Source organism: Arthrobotrys flagrans (genome assembly GCF_004000055.1).
Source record: "Arthrobotrys flagrans strain CBS H-5679 chromosome Unknown unitig_15, whole genome shotgun sequence".
Lineage (NCBI taxonomy): Eukaryota > Fungi > Ascomycota > Orbiliomycetes > Orbiliales > Orbiliaceae > Arthrobotrys > Arthrobotrys flagrans.
Window position 1 is genome coordinate 1,826,726 of NW_027137545.1, and position 25,403 is coordinate 1,852,128.

The 25,403-nt window shown below is 45.2% G+C and overlaps 7 protein-coding genes across 7 annotated transcripts; 4 read left to right on the plus strand and 3 right to left on the minus strand.

Annotated features, from left to right (window-relative positions):
* Window positions 1-585: 585 nt before the first annotated feature.
* DFL_000462 (uncharacterized protein) lies at window positions 586-3,591 on the plus strand (the record flags this gene model as incomplete). Its single annotated transcript, XM_067633744.1, has 3 exons — window positions 586-1,567; window positions 1,627-2,875; window positions 2,937-3,591. 3 exons carry the CDS (start codon window positions 586-588, stop codon window positions 3,589-3,591), a joined length of 2,886 nt encoding a protein of 961 aa, XP_067494999.1.
* Window positions 3,592-3,843: 252 nt separating this feature from the next.
* DFL_000463 (uncharacterized protein) lies at window positions 3,844-4,602 on the minus strand (the record flags this gene model as incomplete). The annotated part of the gene is made up of 1 exon (XM_067633755.1): window positions 3,844-4,602. One exon carries the CDS (start codon window positions 4,600-4,602, stop codon window positions 3,844-3,846), a length of 759 nt encoding a protein of 252 aa, XP_067495000.1.
* Window positions 4,603-6,838: 2,236 nt separating this feature from the next.
* DFL_000464 (uncharacterized protein) lies at window positions 6,839-10,898 on the plus strand (the record flags this gene model as incomplete). The annotated part of the gene is made up of 4 exons (XM_067633768.1): window positions 6,839-7,814; window positions 7,932-8,639; window positions 8,700-8,990; window positions 9,058-10,898. 4 exons carry the CDS (start codon window positions 6,839-6,841, stop codon window positions 10,896-10,898), a joined length of 3,816 nt encoding a protein of 1,271 aa, XP_067495001.1.
* A 121-nt stretch (window positions 10,899-11,019) lies between these two features.
* Window positions 11,020-12,457, minus strand: DFL_000465 (uncharacterized protein; the record flags this gene model as incomplete). The annotated part of the gene is made up of 3 exons (XM_067633779.1): window positions 11,020-11,517; window positions 11,572-11,967; window positions 12,032-12,457. 3 exons carry the CDS (start codon window positions 12,455-12,457, stop codon window positions 11,020-11,022), a joined length of 1,320 nt encoding a protein of 439 aa, XP_067495002.1.
* A 1,218-nt stretch (window positions 12,458-13,675) lies between these two features.
* DFL_000466 (uncharacterized protein) lies at window positions 13,676-14,515 on the plus strand (the record flags this gene model as incomplete). The annotated part of the gene is made up of 3 exons (XM_067633791.1): window positions 13,676-13,844; window positions 13,906-14,055; window positions 14,166-14,515. 3 exons carry the CDS (start codon window positions 13,676-13,678, stop codon window positions 14,513-14,515), a joined length of 669 nt encoding a protein of 222 aa, XP_067495003.1.
* Window positions 14,516-14,891: 376 nt separating this feature from the next.
* DFL_000467 (uncharacterized protein) lies at window positions 14,892-15,497 on the minus strand (the record flags this gene model as incomplete). Its single annotated transcript, XM_067633802.1, has 1 exon — window positions 14,892-15,497. One exon carries the CDS (start codon window positions 15,495-15,497, stop codon window positions 14,892-14,894), a length of 606 nt encoding a protein of 201 aa, XP_067495004.1.
* Window positions 15,498-22,784: 7,287 nt separating this feature from the next.
* DFL_000468 (uncharacterized protein) lies at window positions 22,785-23,915 on the plus strand (the record flags this gene model as incomplete). The annotated part of the gene is made up of 2 exons (XM_067633815.1): window positions 22,785-22,981; window positions 23,126-23,915. 2 exons carry the CDS (start codon window positions 22,785-22,787, stop codon window positions 23,913-23,915), a joined length of 987 nt encoding a protein of 328 aa, XP_067495005.1.
* Window positions 23,916-25,403: the final 1,488 nt, after the last annotated feature.

The window sequence follows — 25,403 nt, forward strand, 5'->3', positions numbered from 1 at the left end:
GTGAGAAACTTGAATCCTCGGCTCGACCAACAGTTCCTGTTGTTATCTAATTCGACGCAAACCGTCGAACCACCCAACGGTTGAACACAAACTTCAGAGTTGCACGTATGTATATGCCCGGGCCAGCTCCTATTTTGGTATCTTTGAGACACGGTGGATTGTAAGAACACGATCTCATGCTCACGCCTAGCAGGCTATCTCACTCGGCCTGGTCCACCGCACTCTCGCCTGTTGGCTAACCGGTTGGGTTGCATTTGGAATATCACAACACCATTCTGAAAGCGTGTTGCACAGCCGTCGATCAGCTAGCTCGCTCGACGTCAGACGAAAAAAGACTGCCAGTCGACAGGGATCCCGGTTTAGGGCGCCGGGTTTAAGGCTTTTAACGTTGCCTGCGCCGTTACAGTGCATGTATAGTGCGCGCAGGGGATATCCCTTTCTTCAACCCCCTCCATTGGACTGTCTCATATCTTTCTCGAGTTGGAATTCGATCCTGCAGGCATCAAAAAGTGAGAAAATAGAATAAACAGAAAAGGGAGGAAAAGAAGGAGAAAAGGAACGATGAAACCTAGGAAGAACTACAACATGGTCCCTACCTCCAGCGACCAGTCCTATGCCCACCCTACATTTAGAGATCATAACCCCTCGAGCAGTGGTTCCTTTGCAAGGACAGACCCTCTCCCGTTTGCTTCGAAATTTGAGCCATTAGCCCAAAGTCTTCTACCGGAGGAACCAACTCTACCTGGGCCACCTCCCGCTATCAATACTTCGAAGGCGAAATCACATACTAGACACCATTCGACATCAAATACGAGTCCGAGAATTGACATTACAATGGCTGCGACGCCGCCGTTGGTGTCGCCGGTGTTGACAGGACCTTCCGCTCAGGGACTCTCGAGTCGGGCTTCAATTAATTCGAATCGGTCGACATCCCCTGTTAACGATAGGCGACCTGGCAGGTTCCAAAGCGACTTCGCAGGCCCTTTTAAGAGAGCTTCGTGGCAGAAAAGCACATCTCCAGATCCGTCGTTTAGAAGTCATAGGCGGCAGTTTTCTGAAGAGGCGGGATATAAAACATCAGCTTTCACAGAACAAGTTGTTGAAGAGGAGGAACATGAAGGAGTACCAGATAATAGTAATAATAATAACAGCCTGAATACAACGAACAACACCACAAGAGACACAGGAGCAAGTTCGAGTAGGCCGAACCAGGACGATGAGATCTTCCATACTGTACCAACCGAAAGCCCGAGGAACAGTCTCGGCCTAAGATATGTTTCGTCTAACGAGGGTAGCGGAAATAAGTCGCAGACTCCATACAAGAATACTATACCCGACGATGACTATAGTTCCGATACAGAATCAGTGGTGCTTCAGAAGAAGAAGAGACCAAAGGCGGACTGGTTGAGTATTATGATCCTCCTTTTATGCATATACTCGACAATTGGCTCGGTTTTCTTTTTCGCAGTCGCCGTTGCTCGTCCACGATATGGGAAGAGGATTGCAACAACCGCTGGTTTGAAGCCGCAGGATGCGCAGCTAGTATCTGCAATCATTGCGAAGACTGGTATGCCCATCAAGAATCATGGTTTCTAGAGAACCGTTCGCTAATTTTTATTTTTTCAGTCGAACTGAGTTTCGTCAGTGTTTTCGTTTCGTTTATTGGCCAAGTTCTCTCCCGAAGAGCTCTCCTGACAGGGTCAAAAGGCGTGAATATTGCAGAATTGTCCATGAGAAGTTGGGTAACACAACCCGGGACTCTCCTCACACACACTTCGTCGGTTAAATTCGCCGGCCTAACATTCCTTGGTGCTCTTTCACTCACAGCGACTGTCTTTGCAAGTTTCTATACAACCGCCGCCGATACTCTTGTATCGCCTAAACTTGCCTGGGGAAGTTTTGAAGCTAAGAATCTCACGGGTTTGGCAAGTACATCATACGCCAACGGGACACATAGAATTTTGTCATGCGAAACGGCTATTCCTGACGAGGAGGATCCCATTGCGGGTGGTTATCTGACTTCACTGGCGCGCTCAACTTGTGATGGTGTCCTATCAGCGGGTAGGGGTTACAGAGACCTAAGCGACTGGAATGCAGCATGGGCGGAAGCACGAGGGAAAACATACCCGGATCCCCTTAAACGCCCCGCCGCCCCATCATCGTTGGACTTCGTAAACTATGCTGGCGCGTGGATGCAAGTCACTGGGGAGAACGGTGTTAACAGGGCGATTATGGCGATGCCGCATCCTGGAATTGTCGCTGCTACGAAGGACTCCAGCCTTAATGAAATTCTGCAGCCTGACGAAACAGGCTCCGGCTATGGGTCTTTCATTGTTAAGGCGTCCGTGCCAAATCCGATTATTGATGTTACCTGTGCCCCCGTTGACCCCGATCGGGTTGGATGGTATATCAAGCGGAGTAACGGTACCGATTACCGGAGGAATGGTAACCCGGACCCGAGGATCCAGCAAGTTTTCAACTTTACCAATAATGCGACATACTTTTTCGACTTGAACACACAAACATTCCCAGATACTTACGATTTCGCAGCCCCTCGATTCGACAAGGCACCAATTGCACTTAATACAGTGGTTACCAGCGCCGTGGGAGATCCATCGGTTTACTTTCTTGTGCGATCAGCCAATGCCGCTCCACGAGCAGGAGGATATACCATGTGCGGAATGAAGAGTTTTGTGACACCTAATTGCTCGAGCGAGTTCCAAGCGTTCGAAAGCAGCGGGAATATAAGTGCGAACTGCGATTTGAATAACCCACTAGCATTCAAAGAGGACCTTCGACGGCAAGGAGTAGCGACGCTGGAAAACCCCATCGAAGGCAGGGATCCAGTTCGTGACAACGTCCAAAATGACTTCCGGTTCGTATTTTCAATCTATTAGTCCCGATTTCGTTAGCATCAACTAATTAGTTGGTTTTAGGGATGTCGCTCAAGGTGTATTGATATCCCTCGCCCTGGGTACGGGCGTAAGCAATAGCAACGCCTCCGTCGCGCGCTTCCTTTCTCAACTCGCACTCGATACTCCGACGACCAATCTCAGCAGTTCCAGACCTTCGTTAGCTGAAGCCTTGGCCGTGCTCCTCGGAAACGCAATGATCACAAGTGCCGTTGATTCCGTCTTCACGACATATTTCCCATATGGCCCAGACGTGCCGCGTCCTTTTACGGAATATTTCAACGCCCAGCTGGCGACCATCGAATACACTTCTGGCGCTGGAAGTGGCTGGAAACCTATATTTTATGTTGTTCTCATTGGGGTGGCGTTGATGAATGTTTTCTGTCTCATCTACTTCTCTTGCGTTAGAGATGGATTTGTGACTGATTGGACCGAGTTGCAAAATTTGTTTTGTGTGGTTATGGATGGTGGTGCTATCAAAAATGGGGGCAATGGTAATGGGAAGGGGCGGGCGGATGTTGACGAGGAGACTTGGAAGGGTACAGGAGGAACTGGGCCGATGGGGTCACAGTATAAAGTTGGATTTTGGTTTACTCAGAAGCAGGGGAGGTGGTATGTTACAGATGGTGCTACGGACGAGAAGGGTGGTAAGACGACTGGATATGAGAAGATGGTCTGATTGAATCGATCATGAAACCGATCAATGCATATTATACGGAGTTTTGTGTCCTTTACTTGAAGAGTTCTTTTGCTGTGTATGTTTAGCAAGTTATAGGCGTTGTTGGCGTTTAAAGAATTAGCGTTATTCGCTTTTATGAAGGCTACCAGTTTTCTAGCGGAGAACAATATAGTAATATGCATGTATGCGTGTACAATATTTTCCCATCTCAATCATAATAACGTGCATCAAAAAGGTGCCGGAGCGGCAGGGCTATTGCTTTATTGGCACTTTCCACGCTTCTCTTGGTATCCAAATCCGCTTTATTTCTTCTCCCTCCTCGTGAAAACCCTGACCGCTAACTAGCTCATCTTCGACTGTCGTCGTCCCAAGAACTATGGTCTCAAATAAGAGATTCAGTAAGCCCCACCCTCTCCTTCGACCATCACGCTCAAGAACCGAACGTTCAAGCTTCCAATTTCCATCTTCACTCTTATTTGCCCTCCAAGTCCAGAATACTTCATTTACCCGACCAACACCCAATGCCCGCTGTCCTACAATCCCTACGAACCCACGATCCTCAGGTCCAGTTTCATCATCCCCATACTCCCAAAACACAACCTCATCCCCTTCTTTTGCATCATTATCTTGCCAATACTCTTTATAATCCGTCATAACCCCAGTATCCGGATTCACCATCCTCCCAGTCTCTAACGCAAATGCAGGATTGTCAGGCCAAGCCGGATGAGGACCTAACACGCCCTCATCGGTAGGTTTCTCATCCTTCCCAAAAGCAACAGAGGAAACGAGATGCGTCCAAGAACATTTTGTATAACCTGGCTTATCTGGAACGGGTTGGGAAGAACGGGTTCCGGCGAATGCCCAAGATACTGGGGAGAGAGTTGGGGTTAGTTGGGGGAAGAGACGTTGGTCGATGAAGTAGGTTTTGCCGGTTAGGACGAGGGTGTCGGTTGGTTCGGAGGTTTTGAAGTCGGGGCCCCAGGCGATGCCTAGCCGGAGTGATATTGACATTTTAGAAGGGGGGTTGTGGGGTGGATGGTGGGGAGATTGGTGTGGCCCACGTTGTGGAGGCAAGGCTCTGTTGCAGCCCTGAGCCAGGACTTCACGCGGTCACGTGACCACAACACAACATGAATGCCCCTCACAATCAACCACTTCCCAACAAGGACATTCTCTATTCCAATACAATCAAAGAAGGGAAAACCTGCCAACACATTCTTATGTTGCATTTTGAACGACATCGGTTCTTGAGGGAAGCGATAAAAGTGGGAAGATTATATGTGCCTCAATCCTGTGTGAACTTCACCAGAACACAAGATCTTATCATACTAGGGCCTGCAAAGGCCGGATACTATTACGAACAGTCCAATGTTCTTGGACTAAATTAAAATGATTGATTCTGATGAAGTCGTAAAAGTACCATGGCAGGCAAGTTCACGACTTCGCTAGAATGAATTATTTGAAATTTAATCCAAGAACACAGGATTCTTGATAATAACAATTAGCCTTTGCGAAACCTCAACGAAATAAAATCATGTACTTTGGCGGAGTCCACGCGTGATTGGGAGCGGGATAAGTGAGATGGTTGTTATATACAAGAAGTGGCTGCGGTAAGGTCTCAATTAGATCTACAGAGAGAGAACAAGAATGTTCAGAGTTGAGAGAGTCTATCGATCTATAACCATATGAGCGGGCAGTTGAAGAACGCATTCAAGTAATCTTGTCATTCGGGACGGCAGACAGACGCCTTTATATAAGCGCCCCCGGAAAAACTTTTGTAGCTGAAGAGGAAGAGAGGTACCCGCCGGTGGTTGGCGTTAACTTTTTTTCTTTAGAGGCATTACCGACCCACCGTACCGTAATAAGATCTTCAACCATGATGCATGGCTATATAATATCATCCAAGCTCCTATGTATGTTGCCTTTCTTTTCTTAGGCAAGCTACACTGTTGTCATGCCACGACTGCTACAGCTTATATAGTGGCTTGAACACTGCAGACCTTTCGGGTCTGTCATATTCAGCCCTTTTGGCTCACTAGCCATAGGCGAAGCCATCCGGCGTGGGACGACGGTTCAGGCGCCCTGTTACAATTGCTTATATGGTAGTGTGATTGTTACACCTGTCCCAAATTACCTGATTAGTTTTTCTAAGACAGCCTAGCGTCTTTGGCTAATCGTTTCTCAACTTAGCTTATTCAAGTCTCAGCAGAAATGTAAGTCAGCAGAATAGAGTAAGAAAGTGTTATTGCTATAGGGTGCACAGGCTCAAATGAGTTTTATTGGTAAATGAATAAGTTGGTCGATGAGGTTCTAAGGGAGACTGAGAACCGTCATCGTTCAAAAGGGCCTATATATATACATAATGAAGCTTCATACAAATCAAGTGTTAGGTTGATAAGGTCATCGGGGACCATAATACCATAACATCGAACGTTAGGTCTCAGAAATAAAGTGTCTCGGCGAGTCAACACATCCTGTACAGGCTGTGAATGCGCAAAGATGATAATTTAATTAACATATGCAAGATTAAGATACATCATCTGCGCTACAATAATCTTCAATCAATGCGGCACGGAAATCACTAGCGAATACTTTCGAGGAGTTGTTCCCAGTGAATATGGTATTGGATTTAGTATTATCAAAGATTTTGCGAGATTTTAAGGATTTTTGCAAAGTGCTAGAGGCAACTGGGACTGTAGATCATGATAAAATGAGTTTGGTGATTGCGCCTTGGAGGGCGGAGGGGTGGAGAAGACTTTCGCAGGATGTTCGTGCGTAGGAGATTATTCCTTCTGTTGAATGCAACCTTGCATGTAAATACATATATGAAAATACGATTGGGATCTTGAAGATATCTTGCATGAGACATGACGCATTGACAAACATCACATACGTGGCATGTGTTCGGCGGCCATACAGGTGTGCGGTAGTTCACGATGAGCAGTGGTGGGCCGCAGTCTGCATCCGACTTACAACACACCCTGCAGATTTGCTTCCCTGCACCATAATAAGGCTGAAGCTGAGAGGCCATCTTTCTTTGGACTTATTTAAATACCCTCCGGTCGCACGAGATGTAGTTTTGGGGATGGACAATGTACTTCCCTACCCAGACCTCTTGTCTACTCATCAATCTATGGAGTAATCAGCAGGTCGCGCAGTCGCAGCTTCTGGCATTTAATACTTACGGGACAAGGAGCTAGGCCCTTCCTAGTGAAAAATAGATCCTTTCTCACGACACATTCCCACCATGGGTGAGTTTGCAAAACTCTCCCGCAAAGAGTACACCGTCGGGTGGCTCTGTGCCTTGCCAAAGAGTGAGTTAGTAGCGGCGAGGGCAATGCTGGATGTCCGCCATCAACCATGTGATCTATCGTTCGACGACGAGAACTCATACACATGCGGCTCTATCAACGGTCACAACGTTGTGATCGCATGCATGCCCCCCGGTATGCCGGGGACAAACTCCGCGCTCAAGCTTATACAGCCGCTATCCCGAAGCTTCCCAAACATGAAGATGCATTTATTTGTCGGAATTGGCGGCGGTATACCACGCAACCCTCCTCCAAGCGACCCTGACAAGGACATCCATCTGGGAGACGTTGTAGTCGGCTGGAGCAAACGAGCCGGTGTTCCCGCTATAGTCCAGTACGACTATCGAAGAGCAGAGGTTGGCAAGGAGGAGCTGCTAGGCAGCTTGGACAAACCTGACCGCAAGCTCCTGAATGCCCTCGGCACGTTGGTTGCGAACCATTCCGGCGGAGAGACCAAGTTCGCCGAGCACCTCAAAAGGAGCAAGCTCTCACATCCAGGTCTTGAAAATGACAGATTATATAAGTCGACATATCCCCATAACGGCGGTGCGACGTGTTCCACCTGCAAGCCAAAACGCCTGATAAACCGACCCAAACGGAAGACTACAGACTTGGTTTTCCACCTTGGCACGATCTTATCGGGAAACACAGTCATTAAAGACGCGGATTTGAGGGATCAGTTAGCTAGAAGGTATCATAGTGCCATCTGCGTCGAGATGGAAGCTGCCGGGGTTATGGACGAGAAACGTTGCCTGGTCATACGAGGGATTTGTGACTATGCAGATTCCCACAAAAACAAGTCATGGCAGCCGTATGCCGCAGCTACAGCCGCGGCCTTTGCTAGAGAACTACTGTATACCATCGAGCCACGAGCGCCTCGGAAAGCCCGGACGCCGACTGCAGGGCCACGGAGTAAGTCATAAAGTTTTTATTACTTGTATTTACGCGCATGATAGAGGAGGAATTTTCAAGAGAGTAAATACAGCTTCTGTGACGAATATAGTGAGTCTAGTACTGACCCTAGCTCAGAACTAGATGAATACCATATCCCCCTTCGCCTCCCTGCTCAGAGAAACCTTAATTTCAAGGGGAGAGAGGATGTGTTCAAAGATATCCTGAAAACTTTTCGGTCGAATAGCTCTCCGGTAGGGTCTCTAGTTCATCACTCTGGCCGCCAAGTGGTGGCTCTATGTGGTCTTGGAGGAAGTGGAAAAACGCATGTTGCTCTAGAGTATGCGTATCGATATACAAAGGATTATTCTGCAATCTTCTGGTTCCATACTACAAATATGGCCGAGCTAGATAAGAGTGCTAGGAAGGCTATAGAGTCTATTGTCAATTGCAATACCAGAGATACCGTTAACGGCACCGAAGAGCATGCGAGCACAACATATTTGCGTGTCGCTCATTCTCTCGGGCTTGATGTATCTGATATTACATCCGACAAAACACTGATGAAAGCGGTGGACGAATCGTCGCCCATTGAATGTCTCAGCTATTGGTTGGGGCGGGATTCAAACGACAAGTGGTTATTGATAATGGACAACTACGACGAGCCCAAAGCTTGCGATTTGAACCTGTTATTGCCAAAGAAAGACGCCGGACATGTGCTTATAACAAGCCGTGTACCCAATTCCTATTGCGGATGCACTGAAATCAAAATATCCGACGGTATCGAGGAGGAGGAAGCTGTGACACTATTATCCAAAATCTCGGGAATAAATATTCTCCCAAACGGTTCGTCTCCTTAGACTTGTATCAATATATCACTCATTGCTAAGTACCCAAATACTCTAGAACGCCAATGTGCCGCGGACATAGTCAAGTCGGTGGGCAGACTCCCACTTGCCATCGAGCACATTGGGGCCTACTTGCGCGAATACCCAATGCCATTCGATAGATATGTGGAAAGTCTGGACGAGAATCTCGAAGAACCACTTGAGAAGCTTAATACCGTCTGGGAAATGTCATTTCGCAAACTCACAGCAAATGCAAAACATATGATTCAATTACTTTCCTTGATGGGAAATGAAGATATCCCTTACAGACTCTTGGAGGCCGGTAAAGAGATTGTAGATTGGATGAAACGTAAGTTTTCGTTCTCAACACTAATAAATATTAAACATAGTTTGCTGATTTAGCATTAACCTAACAGCTAGAAATGCCGTCAATAGAGCTATTGGGGAACTTCTATCCCTGTCTCTTGTCAGCTTAAGGCAAGATAACAGTTATTATCTACACGCCCTGGTCCATCGGTGGGTCCGAGACCACACGGGAAATGCAATAAAAGAGAACTCCCTCATCGTTGTTAATATCGTCACGTCTACTTTCACTTTCGGTGAAGAGAGAACGGCTTTTCAGTCAGCATACCAATATCGTATCTTGCCACACATCGAATGCTGCTCCGAAATATTCTTCAATTATTTGGCTCCAGGGGGCGGCCGTTTAGATGGCAGGAGCAAGCTGGTGGCCTACGATCTTGCAAGGGTGTACAAAAATCTTGGTAATGTGCCTAAGTCGAGCACCATATGCGAACGGAGTTTGGAGGATATACATAACCAAGCTTCTTCTTTGGATTTGCAAATTATGGATACTTTGGGAGTAAATTTGACGCTGCAATTCAAATACGACGACGCACTGAAATGGTGTACGAGGGCGCTAGATGGCACCAAGGCCCAGGGCGGCGAGGAAAGCCCAGAATCACTCACTATTGATTCCCATATCGCCGCAATTCTTAAGGCAAAATCCGAGTACCCAGAGGCCATAAGACGATATCGGCGAATATTAGAGCAACAAGAGAAAATATCAGGGTACCTAAACCCCTCGACTCTTGAGACACGACAACAACTTGCCGAGGCACTCACAGAGCATGAAGAATACACAGAAGCTCTGACACTCCTCGAGCAATTACGGGATGAAAAGGAGAGAAAGCTCGGGAAAGATCACCCCTCGACCCTTGAAACCGTCGACATTATCGCATCGGTTCTCGAAGAACAAGGGGAATATGCCAAAGCTCTAACATACTATGAGTTTGCGTACGAAATACAGAGGAAACTGCTGGGTGAAAGTCATTATGCAACAATTGGAAATAAGAGTGGGATGGCCCGCGTGTATCAGTACCTAGGGCGGTACGACGAAGCACTGGCGTGTTATACCGAACTACTTGAGCGGATGGAAAATATTTTCGGGTTAGGAGAAGACCATCCTTGGATTCTTCTCACTATAGGCGGCATAGCAGACATCTTGATGCGCCAAGAGAAATATTGTGAAGCAGAAGAAAAGTATCGTAAGGTACATGTCGGTTTTAGGAAACTTGGGAACCGGAGAGACGACGAGTTCTCAGCAGCGAATAACGTAGCACGAGCACTGCGGGATCAAGGTCGATATAAGGAGGCATTAAAATGGTGTGAGCAAGCACAACAAGGACTTGAGAAAGAATTAGATGAAAGTAATGGCTTTGTACTCGTCACAAAGATTTGTGCGGCCAGTATATACGAACGTCAAGAGGACTACGAGAGGGCACTTGAAATATACAGGCAGGTACTGAAAGGGTATGAGAAGAGGCATGGAAAAACAGACCATGCCGAGGCCCTCAACACTGAAGTCTCGATGGCGGAGATTTTTATCAAGCAGAGGAGATATCGAAAGGCGTTAGAAGTCCTTGACCGAGTGGAAACTAAACTAGCAAATGCAATCGGCAAAAATCATCAGCACACCCTTGAGGCGGCTAGGCTGAGGAACGAGGCACTACGTAGACAGGAGGAAGAGGAGGCCCGACACAACAAAAAGAGGAGGAGGCGCGAAGAAGACGAGAGCAAAGAGAAAGCCCACGAAGATGAGAAGAGGAAGAGGTCTTACAAAAAAGAGAAGAGAAGGAGACTTAACACAGACGAAGGGAAGGGATTGGATGGGAGCGAAGAGAAAAGGAGGCCTGCCGCAAACGAGAAGAAAAAGAGGGTCGGCGCAAATGATAAGAGGACGTCTCGTAAGAACTAGGTGATTCTGAAAGGCATTTTATGATGTAAAATATATATTAATTCTCTTCAAGTGAACTTCTCTACGCAATTAACTTTTAGATATATAGCATCCCCAAGCATTAACAATCAGAGCTTTGTGATCATTTCCCCACTTTTGAGCCTTTAACTGGGTACGTTGGGATAGCATCTTTCCGGGCATGTAATTTATTAAATTCGGGGAAGACCAGCTTGCCTTCGCTGTTGTGGATAGTTTCGGTGTGTTTGAGAAATGGTAGGCCGATCAAGGCATCATACTCGTATCCTTCGACAACCACAAACTCCACATCAGTCCAACGTTTTGCTCTGCCATCAAAGCTCCATTTTACATCGATAGATGGGCACTTCTCTGACTTGGAGCCATCGGCCATAAGAAGCGTCATAAAGCGTGATGGATCGGGGATTACAGGGATGTTATGATCCCTTAACCACCCTGCCTTGACGATATTACAGCCGCCTCCCGTGTCAATTAATGGTTTTATAGGAAGGTCGTTCATTTTCCCCGGGAACGTTAAAAAGTTGTCAGCGTCGTCCTGCCCAACTTTCCCGGAGAGTGTTTCGATTTCTTCTTCATCGCCCCCTTTTCCCGCAAATAACGCTGGCTTGGAGGGTGTCAGTTACCCTATCAATATATATGTGTATGTGTGATATCGTACCAATTTCTCTATATTTCTCGCCCGAAGTTCTGCGTCGCGGGCTAACCCAAGGTCGAAAGCAGCTTCGTTCCCAGACATTCGGCGTAGGACGGCCGAGTCGCGGAAGGCAGGCGATTCGATTACATACTGCCTTACAAACGCCTTCAACCTCCGACTATTTTCAGAAATAACTTTAAAGAGATTACCAAGGGGGTCTTCCGTCCCTAAGTTCTGGATATCCTTTAGAAACTCCAGGAGCTTGTCCCATTCTAGGACGACCGTTTCCTGGATCACAGCCTGCCCAAAAGGGGAAAGCTGTAAGAATAATGTTGTGGGTAGCTGGAGGTTTTGATCCTGGAAGAGAAATTGGTAGAGTTTACGTAGTTGCTCTCTCTCCTCGATAAGACTGCCGGCGATCTTTAGAAGCTGTATTAGCCTTACCACTTGCTCACCGCAGGAGGTTAGATACGACACTCTTTACCTCACCATCATAGCGGAGATAAGCTCCAGCAGGAAGACTTTCTGCTGCTACTGCTGCAAATCGCGCCGAAGTAGCCGCACGATAGGCAGCTCCTGCCGCTCTGAGTGCAGCAGTAACTGCTCTCCCAGCTACAGGCCCTTCTGAAACTGTCGCTGCTACCGTCGCTGCGTCCGCTGCATCCGCTGCAGCATTAGCAGCTCTCGCGGCAGCTTCAGTTGCTTTTGCTGCATGAAGAAGTTCGAGCTCCCTTGGAGTCGATCGTTTGCTCACGGCTGCTTCTGCGTCTTTTACATGATTGCAAATCTTTCCCACGAGGTCTAAAGTTTTTTTCAGGTAGACTTCAGCAGTTGAAGATTCTGTGGCTGAAGAGTTCAAGCCACCGTTAAGGTGGGAAAGGGTACGAAGAAGACGGTCCAAATCATCCATTATAAATGTGTTGAAAAGCCAAATTACTTCGCTATTTTGTAAAACTTTTTAAAGGTTGAATCAAATTGATAAACGGGCGGCGGTGCCTTTTATCTTGGACATCACAATAGACCCCTCCCTAGCTTGAGTACCTAGGTATGGACCTAAACTTTTTTTAAATTTTTTTTTTTGGTTAGTTCTGGATGAGCTCTGGAAAATGCACTCATTCCGTGCTCATCTTCTGCCTGCAGCTGCTATCGTCTTGCTCTGGTGATGAGGGGCTTCAACTATCCCAGAAGTTGAAAACGAGTTGGCCGTTGGGCCGACTGTCCCACAGGACAGGGGTCTATCAGGTTGACCGCTAATGCAAACTACGTGTGGAAACTCCTTTGAAGAAACTCTTTCATTGGATGGGACTTGCTTGCCCGGCAACTGGTGCGGGGTTCTTGTTTTCGGAATAATAATCGATAATTGTGGGGTTAGTACAATGTTATACAACTCATGCATATATTATTATGCAGATTACTAAAAAGAAAGATTTCCAAGAGAGGATTGTAAACCATAGCATTTTCTACTTCTCGTGAGATCTTTTTCGTAAGATTTTCTGCGGAACAGAGGTAGTCAATAAGAATACGCCACGATCGCTTCTAAATATTACAGTGGCCCTATAGTCAAGCCTGGTGCTAGCGGGTAGTAGGAGAGAGCGTTGGCTCTATTTCGCGCAGGTTGTACTCCCTGCATCAAATTTAACATTAGTTGCAAACTTGCATTCTGCAGCTTGCCGTCCCTTAGACCCTTAGATACCATTACGTAAAATTGTAAAATGTGATAGAGTCCAATCCTTACGATCGTCACTGTCATCGTATAACTTCTTCTTTACCCTGATATCTCCGCAGTTCCAGTGCATAGATGGCAGTACAGCCCCGCAGTGCAAGATACTGTGCCGAATTTGCGAGCTCCCGTCAGGACTGGCCTTGCGAGACCAACTAGGACTATAGACGAGCTCGAGTTGAACCTATCCCTTGCCGGCAAGGTAATGCTGTTGTCTTGTGCAGGGTTACACATAAAAGGGTCTGAGATATTTCGAACATGAAGGTGTATGCTTATTTAAGCTGAATATCAGGTATACTCCTTTTTAGCTCCACCTTCAATTCTTCTAAACGGTTATCAGAAGAGCCATTGGCCAACGTTTTTTGAAACTCATATATCGCTTTAAGAGTATAAAGGTTTTCGCGCAACATGTCGGGGCTATTGGACCGGCACACCACAAAGGCCGCTCATGAGTGCTATAAGACTCAAGTAGCTTGCGAATCTGCATTAAGCTATGGCCGCTTTGGCCATTATTCCAGTGGAGGCGGTGGGTGGAACTTAGGGGAACTAGAATTGATCGAGAAGTCGTCGAAAGGCCGTATGTTATTTCCCCAAAAGCCAGACCCAGGAAAGATCTAGAGCTAAAACTAGGCTTAAAGGCGCAACAGTGGTACCAAGGGTACTCCGTCCAACCTTAGCATGGGAGATAGAGCATTTGGAGCTCTTAGAGGAGCTCAGACGGTTCAAAGGTTATAGCACTGAGCATGAGGAGCTGAAGCGGTTTAGGGACCTTGTTGTTGAGGCACTCCGTAAGTGATCTTCTCCGAAGCGGAGATATATTCGAATGTCCCCCATATAAGTATATTGATTACTACAGGTCCGTCCCTGTTTCTTGTACCTTGATTCTAATGCTTTCTAGCGACTGAACAAACTTACAGCCCTGGCGAGTTAAACTGGAACGCTGACAGGCACCCACAAATCCGATTCCAGAACGGAAACTATATCCACTTCCAACCCAATTGTTTGTTAGGAGTCTTTGGCAGCGATGGCAAACGTCTTGCGAGTACCGGTGTACAGAGGGGTGCGCAGCTATTAAAAAACCTTAAATTATTCATGAGGGAGGACGGGTACTTGATAATCAATGAGGGGTCCGCACAGCTCTGGTTCGCTAACTGCCCTTCCGCAACGAAGTTGGTATTCCAACAGAATGCACCCTACATAAGAGCCTTAAATGTACACGGACAGGAGTTATGGAAAATCGAAACGTAGCCTGTGGAGGATGTGTTTTCTTCTTCTTTCCTACTTCTGTTGATAAAATATTAGTTATTCGGGATTCTAGAACCAGAATTTGTCCTTTCCAGAACAGAGTTTAGAACTATAGTTCTTAGTCGCCTATGGTTAAAATTGCCTACATTCTGATTTGTGGATGATATATTGGAAAACACCTTGTCATTCTCTTGAATACTCGAGCCTTTCCCTCTTGGTCTCGATCTTCTACAGATGGATATCCACCGAGATTGAACAACCGCTTTCAGCGAAATTTTCGGGAAATTTGAACGACTTATTGAATAGCTACTTTCATTTTCCAAGAAACTCGTTCCAATTACTCTATTGTATACATGTATGATGGCTTCACTACACCCATCTATGAGACTTCCAACCCAACAACCGCACGAACATAGCCGAGGCCCCCAGAGTCAAAGCTCACGAGCCTAATAACTAGAACAAACTCATTGTCCACGGTTACAATTGGAGGGGCTAGCGCTGTATTATCTTCATTGTCTCTCCCTAACTTATCGAAATCGATAGTCTCACAATGGTATTCATTCTTTTCTGTAAACCTCCCATTAACCCTAGCTAGCAACTTGACTCCACGCTGTGGTAAAGCTGTAAGTGCAACGAAGTGATGGGCATTGGTATCATTGTCAATCCAAGCGCTCTGGGAGGGCACAACGAGTTTGGTGTGCTCTAGATCGTACAGCTGCCGAATTTGGGGAAGAGCCTGGTCACCGGAGGAAACACCATCAACGACACCCCGAGGAAGTGACGTCATAATATCGACCGAATAGTGGGCGTTAGGCTGCTGTGTCCAAGCATGGAAATCGAGCTTTAGTTTCTTCGCGATTATGCTGCTTGGAAAGCCACGGGGTATGCGAAGGCTTTGGACACCGACTCCGGTAGAAACATTCTGGTTGAACTCGAATAAGGTAGTGAGTTTGAGAGGCTCATAGAGTCGCTGAGATGAAGCCATAGTGGATAATCGGGGTATAACTAGACTAGGTAGACAGGAAAGTTCGTGAGGAATGTGGTGGCCAAATTGCTCTGCTCATGGTGCCTCTTGAAGGAAATCATCGCTCCCCTTTATACACAATGTTGCTTCCTAAAGTTATATCTAACTTCCATTAGTAATTGATGTCAATAATAAAAATGAACACTCCATCAACGTTGTTTGTACCATCTATGCCATCCAACTATTACGGACAACTCACTAACTCCGTGCATCTGAGCCCCTCATTTTTGTTACCCGCAATACGCTCTGGGCAGCAGTTTCTGATTCATGAAGGCGAAGTTTGTTTGTATCTGCCGTAGGATAGCATATAGCTTTGCGCTACGTAGGCGTCTGCCTGCGTACAAATTACTCTCGACCTGTTTTGAGGTAATGGAGATAGGGAAGATCATTCTATTGGTTCTTTCCATAATATGACCTGGCCATGCTTTATGACCTGGCCATGCTTCATGCATGCGAGGATACATAGCTAGAAGATTCGAAGGTTGCAGGCAGGGAAAATATCGCGCATTAGACGTTAATGTAGGCTATCTTCGAAATATGGGATGTTGGGACTTGAGACCGAACTGCTAAATGGAGAATATTAAGGCATCAGGCCTAAACCGATAGTCTTGCATCCCATACGATCACTTGCCATCCAGCCTGACAAGCAACCTTAGACCCAAAGTGATCATAGCTACTTATACCCAGAGGGTTCACGCATGTGGCTTGGAGCAACAACTGCAGCAAGGGAGGACACTTCTACAAAATTTTATTACGCCATCCTACAAACCCCATGCACGATTCAATATACACAAAGGAGGGAGTCAGGAATATCCCGCTCGCAAAATGAGGATCCAATTCTGCGGCCGTTATGATGTTTTTGTGTCTCAGAGAGTTTCCCAATGTCAACAGTCTGATTTCCATCAGTTAATCAACATTCTAATATTTGAACAGACGCGATCAGGAGTCGGCGGCTTACTTTCCGAAGCAGTCGGATATCGATATTTAAATCAGTCTCGGCGCCAGACTGTTTTGCGTTGTTGCGAAAGGCTGTTGATGAACACAACACATCTATCGGAAAAACTAGGGGTCCCGTAAACAGAAAAAGTGGGAGGACAAACTATGGGACCAACAAGCGAAGCTGGTGCTCCGGAAGAATTTCCGGCCATGAATACTTATTTTTATTCTCCGTAATTCACTGTTATAACGTTTTAAATAACCGGCTTGATAAACCGTCTCTTTCCATTCTTCACGTTTGGGCTGGCGGACAAATTTATTTTGTACTTACTATATATTCTTTTAGCAAAATAATCTATGTAGTTGTCTGTATCACCCTGTCTTTCATGGTCCGAAGCGAGGCATTGGCTGCTGGACGGAGAACGTACGTGTTGAGGGTCTATATATTGATCCACCCAACATCAAGGTCAAAACATCGGTCACTATATACGAATCGTGGAAATAAATACTCTTCCGTCTGCTGGCGCTTTTCAGTCTTGGAGTGCTCGTTCATTGTTGTAGAGTTCGCAGCCAATACCCCGCGTTCTTCAGAAGAATCGGCTGTATCTCTTTTTCTGGGTGTGAAGCCATGAAGACACACACGCCACGGGTAGCCTTCGTGGTCTGTTGGAAGATCGGTGATTGGATGAGACTAGGGGAGTGATGATAGGAGAAGTGGCGTCGGCCTCTGGGGGGTACCCATTGAACACCTTTGAAGTAAATAAGATGCGGGTTGCTGTCTTGTCTATTGATGGCGAAGATTCTTAAGACTAAGCTTTCGGGCTGCGTTAAGATGGGGTACTCGGTCCTCCAAATCCCTGCCATCTGTAGATGGGCGGGGTCTTCTGTCATGATGTAGACCGTTCTTCTAAATAAAAAATTAGAATAGTTAGTACAATGGCGTATTAAGGATATTTATATCCGCGCTTAAGATTGTCAAATTTGGCGGACCTAGTTAGTGTATGTACATAACGTAATCCACCCACCTGCGAGATGTACCCCAACGCGAGATGCTATTTTTCACCGAAAATTCAAAATTTAATGCCTCCGGGACCTCGAAAACGTGAAAATGATAGTGAAAACTATTTTAATTAACTAATTTTACATTATTATTAAAAAAAATTAATAAATTATTTGTGAAATCGACGGTTTTCGTTGAAAAAAGTAAAAAAATGTAACAACACAACGTAATTCGTCCTGGCACCCCTATAACTCCCCTTTGGGTGCTACTGATCCTTCAGGGTCTAGGTCTAAAATTGTTGGGCATAATTAAGCTGCTTATTATCAATACTACAAGTTTGTAAAGATATCCCCAGAGATTGAGCAGCTACTCGCTTTTTAGCTACCTTAATAGCTGCCTCAATTTCAATATCTGTTAATACCTTCGCTTTTGATAAATGAGTTTTACCCCTCTCCTTCTTATTCCGTTTCGTTCTTAATACCTCAGTTAACTTTTCATTAGTTACTTCGAGAACCTTACGCCTAAGGAAGGATTCGGCTGCAACTTTAATAATTTTGTTATATTATTATTATAGCGGAGAACTAAGATGCAGCGCAGTTAATGCATCTACTACATCGATATATGTCTACAGCGTGCGTAAGCATTGGGGCGTTGGAAACGGCTGGATACCAGACTCTTACAGCAGCTGTAATTTATGCTCTAGAATGATTTCACGCAGCGATTCGATATGGTCCCCTTTTTGAAATTCAGGCAGTTTCTCTAAAATTCGTAAAGCGTCGAAGGGAATGAGTCCAGCTCCCTTCTAATTGTTAATAATATAGCATTTCGTGAACGCTTTAGTACGCGTAATACTAATAAGCTTTTTAAATTCAGGTTTCTTAATCGCCACATCTTTAAAACGTAAATATTCGTTTACCTCTCTCTTATAAGCGGTGGTGTAATGGCTGAAGAATCCGATATCAAGAAATTGAAGATAATACGTAGAATACGGCGGAAGACAGAGGAGTATAATTTTATTTTTAAGATAGAAGTTAATAAAATCTACAGTAACGTGGGATTCGTAACTGTCGAGGATTAGCAGTCATTTTAAGCCTTCGGTAATTCGAGCGGTAGTAAGTTGAAAGTAATTTTCCAACTAAGCTAAAAAAAGATGTTCGTTTATTATGCCTTTATTATTAGTGCTTTAGAGCCACCCTTCTCTCTTCTTATAATTGCAGTATTAATCGAGAATATAAACCTTGTCTGAATAAATAATGAGCGGAGAACAATATTCTCCCGTTGCTAATACACACTTGACTATAGTCACACTCTTTTGAGTAGCGTTATGAGTACAGAATCGCTGCTTTCTATAAGATGTAAGCACTATAATAGTTTTAGACTTTTTAAATTCAATTATAAACCCTTTTTCGTCTATATTCCATATGTTTTCGTTCAAAATCTTATGAGTTTTTACGATTTTGTTATAAAAATAGAACTAATGTAGTATCGATTCGACATTATTCGCCTTCTCACGTTTCGACTCTAATAAACGACTGCGGACTATCGTCAATTGAGGATAACATGCTAGAAATTTATAATACCAATTTATGCCTATTAGCCTGCCTGCTATTTTCCCTGCTATAGCTCGAAGGATGTTGTAGTTGGAGGGGAATCCAGACTTTTATAAGTTCTCCATATGTTTCGCTAAAACTGTTTCTTCGGCTTGGGTAAGTAGTTATTTATGCTGAAACTAGCAGTTTCCTCAGGTAGTTCGGCCGGTAAATCGGTGTCCTAGTGTCGATACTAGCACGCTATAACTCTTTGCTGTATGCTTTAGGGATGACACCTTTTCTGTTTTCAACGCTTTTAATACTAGACGAATTCTCTCTTCTTTTTCCGGATCGATGTTACGACGTCGAATCGGTGGTATTTTTGATAAATTTAAAGAACTCACTCTTAGGCTTTGAGCAAAAATTAATGAATTTCGATAGTAAATACAGAGAAGAACGAATCTACAGAAAGAAGATAGAAATTTCGGAGGGGATAAGGGGTTGACGAAGAGAACTACTCAATCCCAACATGGTTAGCATCTCGCGTTGGGGTACATCTCGCAGGTGGGTGGATTACGTTACCTTCCTTGCAACACAAAATAGGCGGACATGGCCATAAAATACATTCGCTGCTGAACAGGTCCCAGGAGCCTAAGAAAGTTATTTGGATCGTCAAGACCAAAGAAGTTTAGGCCTGGATACCGGTTTCTGTCGTAGTCGGGATTTCTCCAATCTTCCTATATCACTGCCAGACGTAAACTCCACAGGCGGGGGATTAATACTCCATTGCGTACCCAAATTACGAGCCCGATCGGAAAGCCCAGGCCTTTCATCACCCCGAACAATTATGTGGTTTGCCAACAGACGACGCGTGTAAAACAGCATACCATTGTGTCCTTTACCCTCTGTATACAGGGTAAGAGAAGAAAATAAGAAATTATAAGTTAGATTCCATCTAACTTAGTAAACGCCACTCAAGCCACATACAGGGTGGGTGAGTGTTAGTTGAGTGGCAGGCTAACACATACAGGATAGATGGTGACCATGTAAGGGGTAGTTAAGAGTTAACCTCGATCTGATATTCTGACAGATAAGAAAGTTCAATATCAACTTGAGGAAGTCTAATGTTCTAACTGCGGAATCTTTACGTAAGGACGGCGAGGTCCTCACGTTCGCTCTTTGTAATATCTTCGGTCGGCTCCGCCTAAAGCGCTTCTGACATATATTAGTGTCTCTAGGAAAGGTAAATTTCTAAAATGGTGTTTTGTGGATGGGGTCATGAGCATGCCAGCTATGCATCTACGTGGGGACGGGTTCAAAGCTTTCAGATACGCCTGCAGCCAACTAACCTTAAAAGGAAACCGGTCCGCGTCTAAAATACATGGAGCTTACATTTTCGGCCCGGACTGAGAAAGTACTTTGCCCCCAATGATAAACCTTCAGAATGTGATCTGGGAAGAATATCTAGTTCAATACAGCGGCGTCGCTATTGCCTCTTTTACTTGAGATCTCCTTCCTTTCCCAGCAAATCTTTGCTACCAGAAGTAAGTGTATCTTCGAAGTCATTTCATAGACTTGTGCAAACGATACCGGTATGTATAAATACTTACCCTCTCCTTTCAATTAGGCCCATGGCCAACCGAACCGGATATTATTGCCACTTGTTCCAGGTGGGTCGAAGCTCTCCCTCGAGATGATTGCCATATTCTCGCGGATGTCGGTGGCATTCCTTTGGCGTAATTTCTGCTTTGGGTAAGTCTACTGCATGGAAAACGTTTAAAACAATAGTTTAAATTGTGATGGAATCCAAATATATCTCTAGTACGATAGTTTTGTACAAAGGAGCTATCGTTGACCACGAAAACCTCCAAATCAGAACCCAGCTCTTGCGCGCGATTGTAATGGTATAAAGGTCGGACTTAGTTACTGCACAGAAAATAGAAGAGTGCTTCCAACGACGACTAGCCAAGCTTCAACTTCAACGGCCTCGGAACTGGTGCTTGTCCGAGCGTATCATGTCCTATAACGGTTACAATTACGACGACTACAATCGCACTTAAGATCCCCTTAGCAGTTTCCATGTTTCTGAGTGCCAGTGGCACCAGCCAATGTGTTCGGGCCACAAACTCTATTCCAACACCATCTCAAATTGCTAGTGGTAATACTATGGATGCGGGTATTGTTTCCACCTGTAATACCCTGGTCGGAAGCTCTGGTAAATGGCTAGAAATAAGAGCCGTGCTTCTAGTGGACGGCAAAGCGACCACATTCTAGCTGAATATCGAGCTTGGAGGGTCCTCAGTGCCACTGTCGATGTGCCTGGCTCAATTGAGATATATCATCACGTTTTGCACTGGCATTGGTCCAAATGGAGCATATACATATGGAAGTTGCACTTGTACATCGGATTTTAATCTTCTTTCCTGTATATTCCCGAACGTCTGATATCACGATATGATAGACCCACCAGTGCTATCGTGCATAGCCCGAGTTCTTGGTTTTCCCAGGCTCAGACCACGTACTTTGGCCTCTTGAATAATTACTTAACGTATATATATGATTCAAAACCTTAATCAGATCAGATATTCGACTCAGGTCCTTTTATACTTCACGATTTAAACGCTCTTGCCTTGCAAAGTACAGACATAGTCGAAATTTCAGTGATTTTGTGCCCATAAGGAGACTACGTGGCTCATCTCTATAGTATATTTTTATAGATCCTGCTTCCTAGACACAAGTCGTCTTGGTTATTTAAGTTGGTTCGCTGTATACATGTGGCCTATGGTCCTGTGGAATCATCTGCCGCCGTCCAAGCCGTCGATCCAGCATTTGCCGTTCAGGCCTACTCAGGCCTCTTCGTAAGCTGTCACTAAGGGCTTGGCTACCCTACTACTGGAAGGAACGGGTGCGAGCGAGTTAGCCTGTTATGTGCCTATCATCGCCCGGAATTAGCCGGATCTTCACCACCCATGCTGGTAGTACAATATAGACCTCTCTTGGCCGGTGGTAGGAATTACGTAACATGAAATCTTGAATACGACCAACTGAGCGCGAACGAGGTGCCTCGAAACATTTCACAATTTAATTAGCACTATATAGATGTAGACCGCAATTTGACGGCCAATGCGCTGCTACATACAATGTATCCTGATGTCCTTCGGTTGTAGGATATATTAATGACTCGCTCAATTGCGTAATTGCACAGGGGAAACTGTTCTAGCATGATCAAAAGATCAGTTCTCGCACGATTGACAGGTCTCGAATATCTTCTAACAGCGGCCTGGGTCCATGAATCTCTACTCTGATGGTAAAATATCTCGCAATCCTGGGTTTAAACGTTCTACGTCGACATCGATCTTCAGCAGAAGCGTCGTCATCCCACTAAAACTTTCTTGGTCAATCACAAACCAGTTGTAAAGTGCATGGCCAACCGATCCATGATAAAGCAATTAGTTCAGATGGAATTCCAGTTATTAACCGATGGCGTATATCGGCATGCTGAGTTGTTGAAGCCGTACTTGCCTGGAGAAGTTTGCAAAGTAACCCCAACCCAATGTCTCCTAGGGACCCACAAAATGGCAATATTACCTCCTCGAAAAGCCTCATAGAACAATTTTTCGTTTTCCAGATAGTGCTTGACCTATCAAAACTGCGATCAGTCCAGAATGCGGGGATTTATTTATCCTGGACCAGGAATTTCGTCGATGCAAGGGATCCCGAACGTACGGTCACCGTTATGCAGGGGTATCCCGTCTGAACGTCTGGAGCTGGTCTGGAACATTGATGCATCAGGACCCTGAGTATTCTCATGAAGATGTCGAAAATCTTGACTTCAAGGATTTAACGCCACCGGACCACGGTATTCTCGAGAAGAAAAAACGGTTTGTCGGCAAAAGACACTCTTTGCTTTCTTTGACAATGCCACATGCACAGGGACATATCAAACTTCACTTCCGATTATCCGTAGAATACAATAATGAGTACGTATTTGATCTTTGATAAACAACCTCAATGTTGAAAATGCTTCAGGAGAGCTTTTCGGAATCTCATTCCGTAACACAAAAGGGGGATGTCCTATTGGTTGCATGACTTGTTTTAGTCTCATAATTTTGTTCTATAAAAAGGCGACTAGAGCTCTTCGAGCTTGACCATGACACTCTTCCCAGTCAATTGAAGACCAAGAACCAAGAACTACAAACCTTGAACGTTAACATTATCTTTCGTTTATTCAACGGATCGTACATCTATCCTCCCTCAAACAGGATGCCATCGCATAACTTTTACAGAATGACATCCATGGTTCAACTCTTGTTGGGTCTCTGCGCCCTTTTTGCAGCCTTGTCACAGGCTGTTCCCGTCGACGTCGAAGATCGGGAGGTGTCTCCTCCAAAAGATCTGACCATCGATGACATCGTCTACGGAGGAACCGGGTGTCCTCAAGGGTCCGCTAGCGTTCAAATCGCTGCGGACGGAAAATCATTCACCGCCAGATTCAAATCGTTCTCCGCTGAGCTGGGAACCGGCAGTCTTGCTGACAGTCGCAAGTTCTGTCAACTCAACTTAGCCCTCAAGGCGCCCGTCGGCTGGCAATACGCTGTCCTCGCCACAAACTTCACGGGTGCTGCCCTCCTTGGATCAGGTACCAAGGCAAGCCACACATCAACAGTCTACTTCTCCGGCAGCACAGACCAAACGGCTTTCACTCTCCCACTTTATGGCGCCGCAAAGTACATTTACAATATTCAAGCCGCAAGTGTGGTTGGAGGCACTGCATGGTCGCCATGCGGCTCTGACTCTGCTTTGAACATCAAATCAGAGCTCAGTATAACAGGAACTGGTGTTGGAGAAATTATTGAGGTTGGGGAGTCTGGAAAGCTCACCCGCATCTTCGAATTAGGATGGAGGAAATGTTAAGTTGATCGTTGGCTTTTCTCAAGTGATGGCAGTGGTATATCGATATTTATAGTGTTTCCTTAAAAGTTTTTTGCTTTGAAATCATGTACCTGCACAATGTATATTCTGAATGTTTTTCGAATCCGTCGATGTAACCTTCTCTCTCTGCGCCTGCTCGTATCTTTCCAACCTCGATATTGAATCTATTTTAAGAAAGTTTCTACCTACCATTAGACGAATACATTAGTTGTGAATTACCAAATATCATGGCCGCCGGTCCGGAGCGCCGGTGGTGAGGCAACATGAGTACAGAGTTGTATCTGAGATTTCTCGAATCGGAAATTTCCAGGTGTTTTTGACTTTGGGGTCAGATTTCTGCGAACGAGATACGATGTGGCCATAGCGCCTAACGATTTTTACTCATCGGTTATAAGCCCCATTTAATTTTCCGGGGCGAGTTAGAACATGGATATGCATACAAGCCGTTCTAGGCGAGCTCGCCAAGCGTAAATCGACATTGTATTTTGTACGCGAGTGGTTTCCCTTCCTCCGTACCTATTGTCGGCCCACATCCTCCCATGTTAACTAGGCTGATTATCCCTCGGGTATAATAAAGATTGACATCCCCACTTTTTAAGGCCATGTCCTTGTTGCACAAACGTGTATATTTATTCAAAGTTTTATAACTTTTATGTTTAGAACAGGGTTCTGGGGTACCTAGTCTATGCCCCGGCGCCCCAGAATGGGGGGAATATGGCGCTATCTCTTTCTTGTCGCATTTCTCCGGGTCGGCTTAAATCTCGCGATGGCCGTAGGATACTTTGCAATTGCAAGGACGCTTTCCATTATGATATACAGCCTCGTAACTTATGATATCATTGGATGAATCACTATTTCTATACGCATTGAGCAATTTGTGGCGTTTTATCAATATGGCAATGACGGAAAGGAATAATATGGATAAGAGCTAGATATTTTCCAATGCTACACCTATACCCCGCCCTCTTCGAATCTAGAGTATACGATATTGGTATGATCATAGGTCCGACGGACCGAAATATCACGATGGATCAAGAGATCGATATTGCACGTTTATACGACATCGACATCGAGAAAATCGATCCCGGAACCGGCGTTGTCAGCATGTAAGGACGCCTCTACCAAATAATTGTTTTGAAGGCTATGTCTATTTTGCAATTGAGAGGAAGAGCGGGGAGCAACAATTTAGACGTCTTCATCCGTGCGATAAACTACAAACGGCAGGAATTCTCTCCGATAATGACCCATTGTCAACTCAGTCATCATGCCTCTGAAATTCCGGATTTCGATCGTCATGGGCTCATAATCCGTAGTTCAAAAGTATTTAAACGTCGTATTTCCATCGCATTCAACAATGAAAGACAGCAATTCAATCGATATCATCAAGCATCAAAGCCGTTCTCAAAATTCCATTAGCTCTTACCATTTTATACCGCTAAGTTACGGTGATCGCAGTACTGTATTTTGAAA